The sequence below is a fragment of the Rhamphochromis sp. 'chilingali' genome (assembly GCF_963969265.1).
Source record: "Rhamphochromis sp. 'chilingali' genome assembly, chromosome: 7".
Taxonomy (NCBI): Eukaryota; Metazoa; Chordata; class Actinopteri; order Cichliformes; family Cichlidae; genus Rhamphochromis; species Rhamphochromis sp. 'chilingali'.
This window is the reverse complement of record NC_137934.1, coordinates 27713592-27727589: the sequence shown is the minus strand read 5'-3', so window position 1 is coordinate 27727589 and position 13998 is coordinate 27713592. Positions and strand designations below refer to the sequence as shown.

General features: G+C 40.2%; 1 protein-coding gene across 2 annotated transcripts in view; it reads right to left on the bottom strand.

Moving 5' to 3' along the window:
• Positions 1-13998, bottom strand: part of zc3h3 (zinc finger CCCH-type containing 3) — an 81751-nt gene that overhangs the window by 32345 nt on the left and 35408 nt on the right. For both annotated transcript variants that reach the window (XM_080887774.1, XM_080887775.1), the window contains exon 4: positions 203-353. In XM_080887774.1, coding sequence (XP_080743900.1) covers positions 203-353 — 151 coding nt within the window. The remainder of the gene's footprint in view (positions 1-202; positions 354-13998) is intronic.

Below are 13998 nucleotides of genomic sequence, written 5' to 3'. Positions count from 1 at the left end.
TGTGAGGAGCACACTATTGTAAATGGTTTATTCTCTGGGTTATCTACTGTGTAAAAATGAACACCATAAATTTTCGACCCCTACCACTCATGCTACACATGACTGTAACATAAAAGACAGGGATTCACTCTGCACTGAAAGATATTAGAGATTGAATCACATTAAAGCCAGACCTGAGGAAGTATCTGATAACGTGGATTACCTGGCAGACTGGAGCCTCTTGGCACGCCAGGAAAGGGCTGGGTTGTAATAGCGGGTCTGCATGGCACTGGAGCCCAGATGGGTCACCATCTTGTAGCGTGTCCTGAACACCCTTTGGGAGGCGGGGTTACGATGGGAGGAAGAGTTGGCATCTATGGGCAGGGATGATTAAGAAACAGAAGCCAGAGTTAAGCATCCAGGTAGTGAGTGTGAACAAATGCACATTGACATCATTCTGAATGCATAATGTGTGCATACACACACATAAGTTTGTCTGAGAACTCTGGCAGGTGTGCTCTTTAATAAGCTTCACATATAAAAATGAGAGGGAATAACAAAGGCAGAATTTTTATGAGTCTAATAAATCATATGCTCTGTCGCCTTCCTCGCTGCCATCATTTCTCCTACCCAGCCTCCCTCCTTCCTTCTCACTTTAAGTCTCATTCGTTATATCATTTTACAAATCCATCAGAGAAGAGGCATAAGAGCAGTGAGATCGGAAAGGGGGTTGGGGGGCTCTAGTGTTGTTATTTATTTATTTATTTGACTGTTTATCCGTCAAGTTATTTTATGATGGCCTAAGCTGGCTGACGCACAGAGAACAGAATTTGCATTGAGGATCGCTGGAGTCCCTGTTCACATCAACATCAGCCACTACAAAGGCCTGTGCACTGAAGGTAAATTGCAAAGACATTGTGAATACCTCTAAAAGGTTTTTTTTTGTTGATCACACTTCTGTATTCTGTAGTTACTGGCAGTCGTTACTAATATGTCAGATAAAGTTATTTATTTCATATTCTGTATAGTTTTTCATATTTATATCCTGTTCATAGCCTGTACATAGCTTGTACTCACTACAGCCTGTACATACTTATAGTTATAGAATATTCACAACATACTTCATACCGTGTACATTATAACATACCATAATAGACCCATTTCTGTAATATACTCATATATCTATATTATTGCTAATATATATTGTAATATATCTATATCACTAAAGCACTTCTGGATGGATGCAAACTGCATTTCGTTGCACTGTACCTGTGCATGTGCAATGACAATAAAGTTGAATTCTATTCTATTCTATTCTATTCTATAAAATGTATTTTTCTGAAAAACGACTTACTTTTTACTTTCCTTTTATTATGAAAACCCAATAATGAATAATAACAGCAGGGGTTAGTGTCAAAAATGTAGTAGTGTATTCTAATTCATGGTTGTGCTGTAGTTGGTTCTTCATTTTAGCCTCTGCCACTGAGAAGAGAGAAAATACAACATAAAGAACTTCTTTGCAGAAGCCTGAAGCTGTGTTAAAATAATGCCACCTGCAGACTAAAACCACTGTTTGGGTTACTCGTCTGTACATTACGAGTGAGTCTTTGACGTGGTCAACGTGCTGGTGTTCACATTCCTTTTCAAGCCAACTTTTCAACCAGTCAGCATTGTCAATGGTCTCATCACAGTCTGCAGTCTAACTCTAACCCTACCCCCCACCACCACCCCGAGATCTGGTATTCATGATGAGAGAGTTGGACTGCTGCATAATGTCTTCTGCAGCATATCTCAAAGATTCTCAATGCCGTTGAAGTCTGGAGTCAATTGTGGCCAAGGATTGAGTGAAAATGATGTTTTATGGTCCCTGAACCATTCTTTCACAATAAATTCTGTCATTGTCGTCCTGGAATATGCAAGGGAAGAAAAAAGAAAAAGTAATCCACTGATGGAAAAATCTGTTCATTCAGTACAATTAGCTACACTGAATATAGACCTGAATCACTCTGTAATAGAGTTAATCTAATCAAATCACACTGGTTCAATTCTAGCAAGAGACACAGATCCCCCTTTGGCAATACGTCAGGAAGGGATAAAAGTCTGCCAGTTCAGACATGCAGAGCTACCCTTTGTGGTATCCCCTTGTAACTGGGAACAGCTAAAAGTGGCTTTATGTATTTATATGTTATGCAATTGTTTTTATTCAGAAGAGTGAATTCAAACAAGTTTGGCTATAATCTGGCTTGCTTTTTATGTTTGTCACTGTGTTATTTGTTGATCTGTTTTGCTTGTTAATGCTTTGTTCTTAACCTTTCATTCTCTTTTTGGATAATTATGAAGCACTTTCGACAACACTGATGTTGTTTTTAAAATGTGCTATAGAAATAAATCTTGATTTGATTTGATTTGAGAAGAAAAATAGATTGAACCTGGCTTTTGTTGCTGAATTCAATTTTAGCATTCATGTGAAATCTACTTTTCAAAATAAGTTTTTTTGAAATTCAGTGTTCAAACTGGTTGGATGACAGTGGCTTAAATACTGACCAAAATCACTGTGATAGCAATAAGCAGCATGAAGAAACTTTGTTTGACCTTCATCAAAAGTTCTTTGAGCCCATCATCTATCAGGCTACAAAAACACTTTAGTCACTTTTATTTATGACCACATGTGGTCATAAATAAAACTCAGTCAAACTGGTAAAACTCAGTTACCTACACCCATTTTCTTTACGTTTTAATCACTGAGTGCAGCCATGACTGCCTGTAGAAAATGAGGATTTTCTAACTTTAATGTTTTTTTAATCTGTTTCTTCTTCACAAATTATGTCAAGTAATTTGACAGCAAGCATGGATTTAATGGTGCTAATGTTAATGATATTTGAAGAAAAAGCAACAATCTCCCACTACCACAGACAAGAAAAAAAAAAGGTTTAATGCAACATGAGTCAGTTGCTCAGTGTATTCAATCAAACTATTAAAGAAAAAAGAAGTCATTATCTGCACTCTCTTCCCCCTTCTACCAATCATTCAATGCAGTGGTCAGCGACAGCACTCAGTCTTCCTAATGAGTAAAGAAAAGAGTGAAGAGAGGTGTTAGAGGGGGGAATTAGGAACGAGTTTATGCACTCAGTGCAGAACTCATTTCCCATCACCTCTTTTACAAGTCTTTAACTGCCAGTTGTTAGGATTGTTGCTGTTTTAATTAGCGCCCAATAACAAACCGTGACTGTCACAAGGTCTGTGGTGAAGAATAATGAAATGATTCCATTTCCACTTCTACTCATTCAACCTTCCCTCTCTCCCTCTCGCCACACCTCCCCCTCATTCTTCGTCCTGTTCGGAGATGCTGGTTTCATTTGTCAGCCATGATGCAGCTCTGGATCAGCTGGAGAATTTATCTCAGACACACATTTACTGTTCAACAAATCACAGGAAGGGGGGAGGCAGGGGGCTGAAATACTGACAACAGGTTTACAACACGATCATAGACACAAGCACACACCCTACATTAGTACACCAAGCAGTTTAAGTTTGTTATTTATTTATTTTTTAAAAGGTAGCATTTTTTCACCATCCCTTTCCTTGCTAGAGGGTGCAACAGGACATGACTGGTGTGTTAAAAAGAAAAGAAAAAAGGCTTTCACACTGTATCAACAATCAAATTGTATCAATAATACATGTAAAGAATAAAAAAAAAAAAAGGTGATTCTGTTCAACTGGATGCAGGGTTTTCAGTGGGAAAAATATTTCATTACCCACTCTGTGCCAGCTGACTGCAATGGAAAAAAGATTTATCACGATATGAATTATTTTATATCACGATAACGATATATATCACGATATACCACCTGACCTGTGGTCATCTGGAAAGTACGCAGTCTGTAAACAGCGACAATAGAGGGTGCAGTCTTTGTTAATGAAATGGATGGTTGCGCTCATGTAGGGCGTATCTCTGCTCGTCCATAAGTCAGTCATCAAGGCATAATGCACGACACTGCAAACATCCATCTCTACTTTGGCCCGGCATGCGTCATATAAGCAAGGCAACTTGACTTTACTGAAGTGCTTATGTACCTCGGATCAAGGACTTTGACGAGGTCACGGACGGATGTTGGGGAATGGAGCACGATCTTACTTTAAAGCTCAGACTTAAATCTTTCCTTTTTGGTAATGCTTATGGGCTAGTTACGGATGGCTGCTGGCGGCTTCCCCTGATGTACTGGGTGTGATTTTTTTTCACCGTCTTAAACCAGTATCAGTAATTATTAAACTATGTCTCTAATATAGTCTGTATTTTGTCTCATCTCCCTTTGCTGTCTCTCCTCTTTTCGCTTTTCACTCCCAATCAGTTGCAGCAGATAGCTGCCCCAGTGTGAACATTGCTCTCCTGGGGCTTTCTTCCTGTCAACAGGGAGTTTTTCCTTCCCACTGTCACCAAGTGGTTGCTCATAGGCTTTTTTTCTCTCCAATATTGTAGGGTCTTTAGTCTTTCAATATAAAGTGTTATGGGTATTATTATACTGTTAGCAATGCAATAAAAATATTCTTTTAACAGGTTTTCGACCATAATACATATATTTTTTTATTAAATGATTCAAGATGTTCAATAATTAAACAACACAGACCAATCATTTCTGTGTGTGTAGTTACTTCTCAGAGATCCATTCTGATTAGTGATTGCCCTGTTGTAAACAGGAATTAAATTTACTTTTGTCATGTCAAAAAACTAAAATATCATGACAAAACTGAAATAAATTAAGTCAATTTAAAATAAGAGAGAGCGAGAGCGAGAAAGACCTAGCTTAAAAATAAGACAGTACAAAAGGTAGCCCTAGAGGGGGAATATGGGTGGGGGTAGTCATTTGTACAGGATTAGTTGCCTGGCTTCTAGTCACTTTTTCTCCCACAATCCATCTGTACTCCAGTCTGAGCTATTTGGGCATCCTGGGAGATGACAAATAGGGCTTGTCAAAGGTGCTGCCACGATTCCCACCCTGCAACCTCATACACCCACTTTCACCTACCTTCCCTCCCAACTAACACCTCAATGTGTCTCTAAGCACTCATTGCAAACATCATGACATCAACCGTGTCCAAGATGCTGTCGCACAGCTGTTCCACTCCTGCTGTTGTTTAATGACATCTATAGTGAGTTGTGCTGTTGGTGTTTTCGTTTGTGTGCATGTCAGCAGGGATGGATGGACGGTGTTGCTCTGATTGTAAACCACTGCAGGTTGTGTTGGTTGAGTGGCTCTTGGAGCAATGGGGTTTCAATCTTCCACTATAGGACCATGACCAATGAGCATGTGAACACATACACGCACACACAAACACACACTTACTCACATACATACACCTGGGGTCTCCATCTTCCCTTAATAGACCTCTGACAGTGGCCTGCCTTGCAAGTGGCGCCCTACACTGTGAAGCCACCATTTGCAGACGCACGCAGCTCGTATCCATCCATCCATCTCTCACTGACTCGCTGCTGTGAATCTACAGATAATCTACTCTCGTCACCTCACGCTGCACTCATCGCTCCTTTTGCACGTGGTTTGCCTTCTAGTCAGAGCCACATTAACTATATAACATAGTTTTCCACTTATCCCTTAGGATACTCTTGTTTAGTGCTTCTGGCCCAGTACAGAGGTGAAAGTTTGTTTAATGACAGTATATGTCTACCTAGTATAATAACAATGCTACTTCTATCCCTATTAAGTAGACCGAGCATCAGGCATGACATGACCAATTACTGTATTTATTTATTTTCTGTCAATCAGTTAAAGCAACCAAGCAAACGGTATCACAAAGTCTGTGGTTTTCAAGCAGCTTTAGTTATGGTTTTTAGACCATTACACTGAATTTGCAATCAATTCAGTTGTTCAGGTGAAATTCAGTCATTTATTGTCGCTAAATATGTTAATAAGTTTAAATGTGGTTTTGTGCATTTCAGACATTAAGGTATTTTACGACCCTTTGACAACACTGATAACTCATTTAGACACATCCCAAAACGGATAATTGAAATGCTCGTAGTTGAACTATATACCATATTGAAAAAACTAAGAGTAAAAGCAGCCATCAGAGAGGAGGGCTAGTATTCAATATTAGAATAACACCAAACCTTGCTAAACAGACTTACTTTTAATTTTAAAAGCTCTTGCTTAGGTGTTTTGTGTTTCTTGCTCTTTGGGCATTTGGCTCGTTGTTGCAACGCAGTCATGAGAGAAACGGGATAAATCTTAAATAGACCCATAACAATTTGCATATCTACGGCATTAAAATTTGAAAATTTGAGTGAACCAACACCTCAAACCAGAAATCAAGGTTTTTTTCCCTTCACTTCGTCCCTCTGATTATAACAGTCCAGCAGACAAATTCACTTTTTTCATTTTAGATCCCACTTCATCAACATGAAGAGACAGATCACTTAAGTGGATCTGAAAGTGTTGAGCTCAAGTTCTATCCTTAAGATGACTGAGCCCCGTATCATAGACTAGACTTTAAGAAAACTTGTCTTCCATGCTCTTTTTTACACTCTATCCTAAGCTCAGCATCCCGACAGTGCACCACTCTGAACCTCCAATCCTGCATCCTCTTAGGGATCACCCAGCAGTCTGCCTCTCCATACCTGACGGCTAATTCCAGAGAACAGCAGTCTCCTTCTGCCCCCTCCCTGGAACTAACCGATGGATAATAAATCTTATTATTGACAGTGCCTGTTCCCCTTGCCATCACATGTTCACGTCCCCTGGGGCTCATCCTCTGACTCCCACAGCTCCATCTCTCTGAAAGAAGACAGCAGTGCCATGCTAACATCAGACTTAACAAGCAAGTTACCACAATTTAATAACCCACTGGAAGTCAACACAGTTATGATAATATGATCTCTGCGTGTTTGACACCCAGCGACACTCTCTGACAGATGAGCCAGAGACGTCAGAGTTTGATGTCCCGCCCTACCAAGAGAACTGCATTCCATGGTCTTGGAATTACAGCATCTCGTAACTCCCAAGACAGCAGTATCATCCGCTCACAAAGTATGAGCAGAATGTGAGCCCTGTAGGTTATGTTGCATGTGAACAAGTTTAGCATCTTGTTTTAGGAAAATCAAGAAGGGTGGGGAAATGTGCCAACAGATGATAAAAAGTTCACATTTTTCCATGTAACACTTAATACTTGAAGCATTCTCTGTCAGGACAGGCAGAGTTTATCTTTATCCGTTTTTAAACCAAAATTATAAACAGGGTCTATTATGTCCACTGTTTCAGGACATGTGATCCGTGTGCTTGCGTCTGTTTAATGCTTTATATGGATTGAGTAGGCACATTATTAAAACCACTTACTGCTGAAGCAAGTAACACTGATCACCTTGGAGCAGCAAACTGCTAAGAAACCTCTGTTTTTGGCATTTGTGTGGATGGACACCCCTTAGAGCAGGGGCCTTATAGTGCGGCTCCGCGTGGTTTGGGAAAATAAATTAGAAGTATTTGGGCAGATTTATTTAAACCTTGCTGACAGGAGCTATTTCACTCTCTGCTGTGGGGACATCACCTTAATCATTTACAGTCTTTTTTTTAACTAAATTCAAAGATCAAAAAATATTTTAAGAATTCACGAGGATATGTGTGTATTTTTAATTATGTAAATTTATTCTCTTTATAACCCGGGATTGATTCCCATAGATTAAAAAAGTTGTTTTTTTTTTAAATTGGCAAAAAAAAAAAACTAGATGAAGAATTAGTTCTACAATAAATGTGATGACAGACAGATGGTGTTAACAAATTGCTCTTCAGTTCATGACCAAATTAACACTTGGATACAAGTGGTACAATGTTTTATCTACCAAAGTATTTCTGTATGATGGACCTACAATCTTTTTAGATGAATACTCATGGGCTCCATTAGTGGTGAGTGCCATTAGCAGATGCTGTCAACCAGCGTGTTGGTGATGTCACCACAAAGAGGGGTGTTCAAGGGGGAGAATGTGGTTTGTGGAGTAGGGAGTGTGGTGAGGGAGAGAAAGGGGAAGGCTACTGGCTTGTGGCCTCGTCCGTCATCATAGTGGTGCTATCAGCTGTAACATATCCAGCTGACCTGGGAAACAGGCTGCCCAGAGGAATGGCAATCCTCCCATTCAGCCAAGTGCAAGCACAAATGCATGAGATGGTATAAAACAAGAACAGCTACATTACACTGTTTCTGATACTGTTTTTGAAAGTGCATGTAAAAGTTTCAGTTATCTAGTTCCAGCATTTCAGCCCAAACCCAACAGAAAGGTACGAAGTGATATTTTTACACTTCTGAAGGGTTGTGCCCCTTCGGGGGGGGGGGGGGGGGGGGGGGGGGTTCTGGGACTGGGTCGCGGTGATGCGGTTGCCTCTCCAGTGGTCCTCCTTGTACAGTCGGACCCTGGGGGGCCTGTGGATGTCCGGTCCTGAGTCTCCTCCATGTCTGCTTCATGCTCTGGGGGGCAGGGCTATAGCTCCCCACACCCTCTAGCAGATCGTTACATGGACAAACCTTTTGAACTGTTCGCTTGTTGTTTGTTTCCTTTTTTCTTCTTTTAACAGGTGATCCAATGGATTCTGTCAGTGTCTTCTCTTACTGTCCCCCGTTCCGCTCTGTTTTTTTTCTTCCTTTCTTTCCTTCTCTTTCTCCCTTTCTGTCTAATTGTCTGTCCAATTTGTAATAACTTAAAATTAAAAAAAAATAATAATAATAATAATATAGATCAATCAAGTGGACCAATATGGCGTTGCCATATGTTCTCCACTTGAAAAAATAAATCAGTTGGGCATCTTTCCTGGCCTTCAGACAACAATTCTGATTGCTAAAGTACCAAACGGGACAGGCAAGAAAGACGGAAAAAAAGAGAAGAAGCAGCTGAAGAAAGAAGACTTCATTCAAAGAGTTCAAGAAGGAGTTGAGACAAGCTCTGGGTGGTAGGGTGGAGTTACCAAATGACTGGAAAACTACAGCTGTAGTTCTGAGGGAAAATCCAAAGAATTTGTTTGGCGTATCCTTTGGATAGAGGAAGAGGATAAGGAGACTTGGTTATTGAATGAGAAGGAACATGAAAATATTCAGTATTCAAAGGAAGAATTTAGCAAAGAAAAAAGGGGATAGTCAGGAAGTTTCTGGGAGACTAGGCATACAGCTACGGTGGCAAAGACAAAGGAAACAGCTTACAGTAAATTGTATGTGAGGCTGGGGAGTAAAGATGGAGAAAAGGACTAGGGGCTGATGAATGCATAAAATGAAAGAGAGCGAGAGATGAGGACAGAGGATAGTTAGAGAGAGGACAGTGGAATTTTTAACAAGATTGTTCAAGACAATCTTGAAGAGAGAGAAGGTTCCTGAGTAATGAAGAAGATATGTGAATGAAAGTCAGAATACATGTGTGTGAATGAAAGGGAGACAGGTGGAAAAGTAAAGATGTAAGAGCAGACATATTGAAAAGAGAGAGGAAGAGAGAGGGGTCGAAAATCTAAAGATAGAACTGCCATTCAGAAGGAAAAGAGGAAGAATTCAGAGGTTTATGGATGTAGTGAAAGATCGGAGGGTTGGTGTGAAAGAAGAGGATGCTAGGGACAGAGTGACATGGAGGCCGATGACCTGCTGTGGCCACCCTTCAAGAAGAAGAAAACACAGCACAATCCTTAAGTATTTTTTCAAATGCTGAATAATATTTAAGTAGGCTTGACAACATCCTTGATGAATAATTAAATGTTAATAGCACCTGTGTGTGTCTTTCCAGTGTACATGTATGCCCTTGTGGCCATAAAGAACATTAATAATGTAAATACAACATGGTGAAAACATACATTTCCTGTGAACTCAACCTTGACCCTGACCCCAAACCCGTAAGCTGCCAAAATCTTTAGTGGTGATTGGGACTTGGTCAGGTTCACTTCAAACGCTTCATACGTGTCCCAAGGTACACACACCATGTTACGTTTGGTCAAAGGGTCAAAGTCTGGCTGTCAGTCAACATATCCCATTAGACACATCAAGAAGAAGTGCCTGGGGCTTAGTCCACTTAAGGACTGCTATTATACCATATCTTATATGTGCATGTCTTTGTGAGTATAGAGTAGGTGTGTTTGTGTGGGTACTAAGAGTGAGGTTAAAATGTACTGTATCTTATAAAACCCTTTTTGAAGTGCAAACGGAACACCTCTCAAGGGCAACCTAAGATTCAATGAGGCATGTGAGCAACACACATCAACAGCTGAAAAAGCCCACGGCACAGGAAGAAGAAAAAAAAGTGATTGAGTTAAAGAAAAGAATGAGAATGGGAAAGCGAATGGGCTTTTAATCAAATGCTCTTCTGTTTTGGATTTTTATATTGCAGCATTAACCAAGATGTAGCCATCTCCAGGTGTCTGGAAATGAAATATTTTATATCAGTAATACTGAGCTGTCAACATGGTGACAAGATTATATGGTAAGATAACCCCAGGTTCTTCCTGAAGTGTGAGGAGTCGGATCCTGGATGCACAGAGAGTGACCACCAGGACAAAACCACTGTTAAGGTCCTGAGTGGTGAACCAACCCATATGGAAAAGAAATAGTGAAAACTTATATGATTTACTCATGAAAGTGGCCACTTTTTCATTACTTTCATATATTGTTTTAGTAAGTATCCAAAACATACAAGTTTCATTACATAATTTTTCAAGGGATCTTATATCTGTTTTCACTCTTGTATGCTTTTCATACAAGTTTCACACAAGACAGATACAAACTTTATAAAGATTTATATACATCTTTTCCATATGGGAAGGCACCTTGGCAGTGGACAGGGACCCTGCAAAACCTTCCATACAAATCGATGGAGAAGCTTCTATAATATTTGAATTTTCATTAGATTACTTTAAAACAGTTTACTGAACCGGACTGTTTCTCTGCATTTTATATTATTATGTTTTTCAATTTTTTTTGGTTTCTTTCTTTGTTCTTTTAAACCAGAGACTGGCAGTGTTTCTCAATCAATATCTAACAGCATTCTTGCTTTAAATCCTAGTCCCTAACATCAAGTCTATTAGCTCTTGAAGAAGACTACCAGGAGTGTATCCCTTAGGTCATGGGTGACACAAACTAATGGGTGTTTTTGACCATGAAGGTCATCTGGCACGGGCAGACACTCTTTCCTGCCAACCTCAGACTCCCTGAGAGGGGCTCTGCACCTCCCTGGTGTCTAAAAAGTCTGAAAGGTCTTGCTGTTGTGCCCACAAATATCTTGTGCTTCTTATGATATCGCATCTGGAGAAGGACCGGCACTTGAATTGTAAGAGACACGAGCTTGTGTGTGTTGGTTTGACTTAGTTGATTCGTCTTACTGAATGATGGGTTAAAGACACATGCAGGGTCTTGCAGTTTGTCAGTCACTGCACACACAAGAAGCAGAGGTGACTCACTGGTAGAGATTTAAAGCAGTACTGAGGTTCTGGTTGCAGATGCCAGCGTGACGCACATCCATCATGCTGCCGATTCTTTTGGGCCAGTGAGTGATGGAACCCAGTCAGCCGGTTGGACACCGGCCCTCAACTTATGTTTCAGCCACAGAATGAAAGACAAGGAGGTGATGTACAAGCCCACGGTGAGACACACAAGCATCATGAATGTGTTAGAGTTAAAAGAGAAGGGGAGAGAGCTAAGGCTGTGGAAAAAGGTGGTCAGGCTGTCGAAAGGGACCCGGATAGGACAGATAATGCCAGTGCAAAAATGGAGCATTTACAGTAGATGTGCTTTACACTTTTCGCACTCATTCAAAGTCAGCAAACATCAATGCGGGCAAGAGTTTGAAACTTACGAAAGAACTAAATGATGCCTTTCTGCATGTTCCATGTATGGCTAAAAGAAAAAAAGATAATTGTACAGACACTAAACTTTTACATTTTGGGCTCTTTCATTAACTGAAACTTTTGCAGTTTGTGATTATTCTGTGGATATTACATTTAGTCCTTAGCTAAACTTCAGATATTTGTAGTACAGTTTGATTTTGTAATTAATGTATAGGCATTTTCTTAGGATGCCAATTACATTAACATCTGTAAGCACTCCTATATTAAAATCTTCCTCCTTCTTTTAGGACTTCTTCTCCCTCTATAATAATCAAAGTTGTTAATTTATTTATTTTTACTAAGGATGCTACATACATGAACAGAAAGTGTCCTTGTGTTACTGTAAAGTTTTAAGTATCCAGTAATAATACAGACTATAGATTTACAGATGGCCCTGGGCAATGACAGTGATATTCAACCTCTGACTGTCAAAGTCATGAAGACTGCCTGCTGGGATAATACACAACTTGCATTTGATAGTACAGTCTGGCCCCATGCCATGATCAGCTCAGTAAAGTAAAGGCACTGCATTACCAGGGTGAAAACTAAGGGTTTGTGGGGGTGGGTGATGAGACACAGCCAAGTCTCTTATTGGCTTGCCAATTTGGTGAGGGGAAGAGCCTGAGAGGATTCCACTACCCCATCCTATAGAGAAAACAACCATGTGTTCTATGGAAGACCCCCCCCCCTCCCCCGAAAAAAAAAATAAAAATAAAAATAAAAAATTGGCCCTCTTGAATGCTTTCCACCTGTAATCATCACCAATCATCACTAAAATTTCCTTTCCTTAGTTTTAATGGATCATTCCTCGCCATGTCTGCGTAGGTGTCCGCAGCTCTATCTGTCCTTTTTGTGTGCAGCATCCTAACCCACCCATAGCCCCTGCTTCATTCCATGGTGGCATTCTGGGTGCAGCTGCCAGAATCTAATTGGTCCCTCTGGGCCAAGGGAGAGCTGGCATCAGCCTGCTAAAATGCTGATCACAACCAGAAGAAGTTGGCATCTGGTAGAAGCAGAGATTGCCACCAAACCACTGGCATGGTCCACTCACAAATACACAACACAGCAGCAAAAACACTGCTAAAGGTCCTTCAAAGTCACAGATAAATGCTTCAATTCTTGCGTCATGTTAAAATTGCTTACTGAGCACAGCACCAGAGAGTATGATCAGGACCAGCTGAAAAATAAACTACTTTATCCATGAGACATGCTTCACACCAAAAAACATAAAAAATAAATACTGCAACCATCACTATTTAGCAGGTTGTATAGAAACAGATTCCAGTCACTTGATCAGATTTTTAAGTTGTCATTAAGTCAAGTATTAATAATATCAGTAAATCTCAAGACAAGCTCAGTCAGTTATGTCTTTAACTAAAAAAAAGAGAAAAAAACTCAGAAAAAAACAAGACTAGAAAAGTTCTCTGCAAACAGCATGTGTTGTTACGGATGATGCCTGCTGCAATTAGGTTAACTGTCCTCATCAGAATGCTGTATAAGCATTCTGTTGCTCACATTCGGTGTGCGAGGTAGCATCAGCAAAAGCACTGCCAAGACTTACATGACTGTCGATTATGTTGCACTACAGCATTGTCCTGATTATTTGGGATCAGTATACCATATTATGTACTCTATATTCTACCATATACCTAAATACCAGTGTCAACAAAGTTACAACATTATCATACAAAAGTTACTGCTAGCTGGCTAACCGTTTCTATCTTCCTTTAATTTTGTCGATTACACAAAATGCAATTCAGTTTTATTTGTACAGCGCCAAATCACAACAACAGTCGCCTCAAGGCGCTTTATATTGTAAGGTAGACCCTACAATAATACATACAGAAAAAAAACCCAACGATCATATGACCCCCTATGAGTAAGCACTTTGGCAGTGGGAAGGAAAAACTCCCTTTTAACAGGAAGAAACCTCCGGCAGAACCAGGCTCAGGGAGGGGCGGCCATCAGCTGCAACCAGTTGGGGTGAGAGAAGGAAGACAGGATAAAAGGCATGCTGTGGAAGAGAGCCAGAGATTAATAACAGGTGTGATTCAATGCAGAGAGGTCTATTAACACATGTTGAGTGAGAAATGTGACTGAAGAGGATATACTCAATGCATCATGGGAATCCCCCAGCAGCCTACACCTATTGCAGCATAACTAAGAGAGA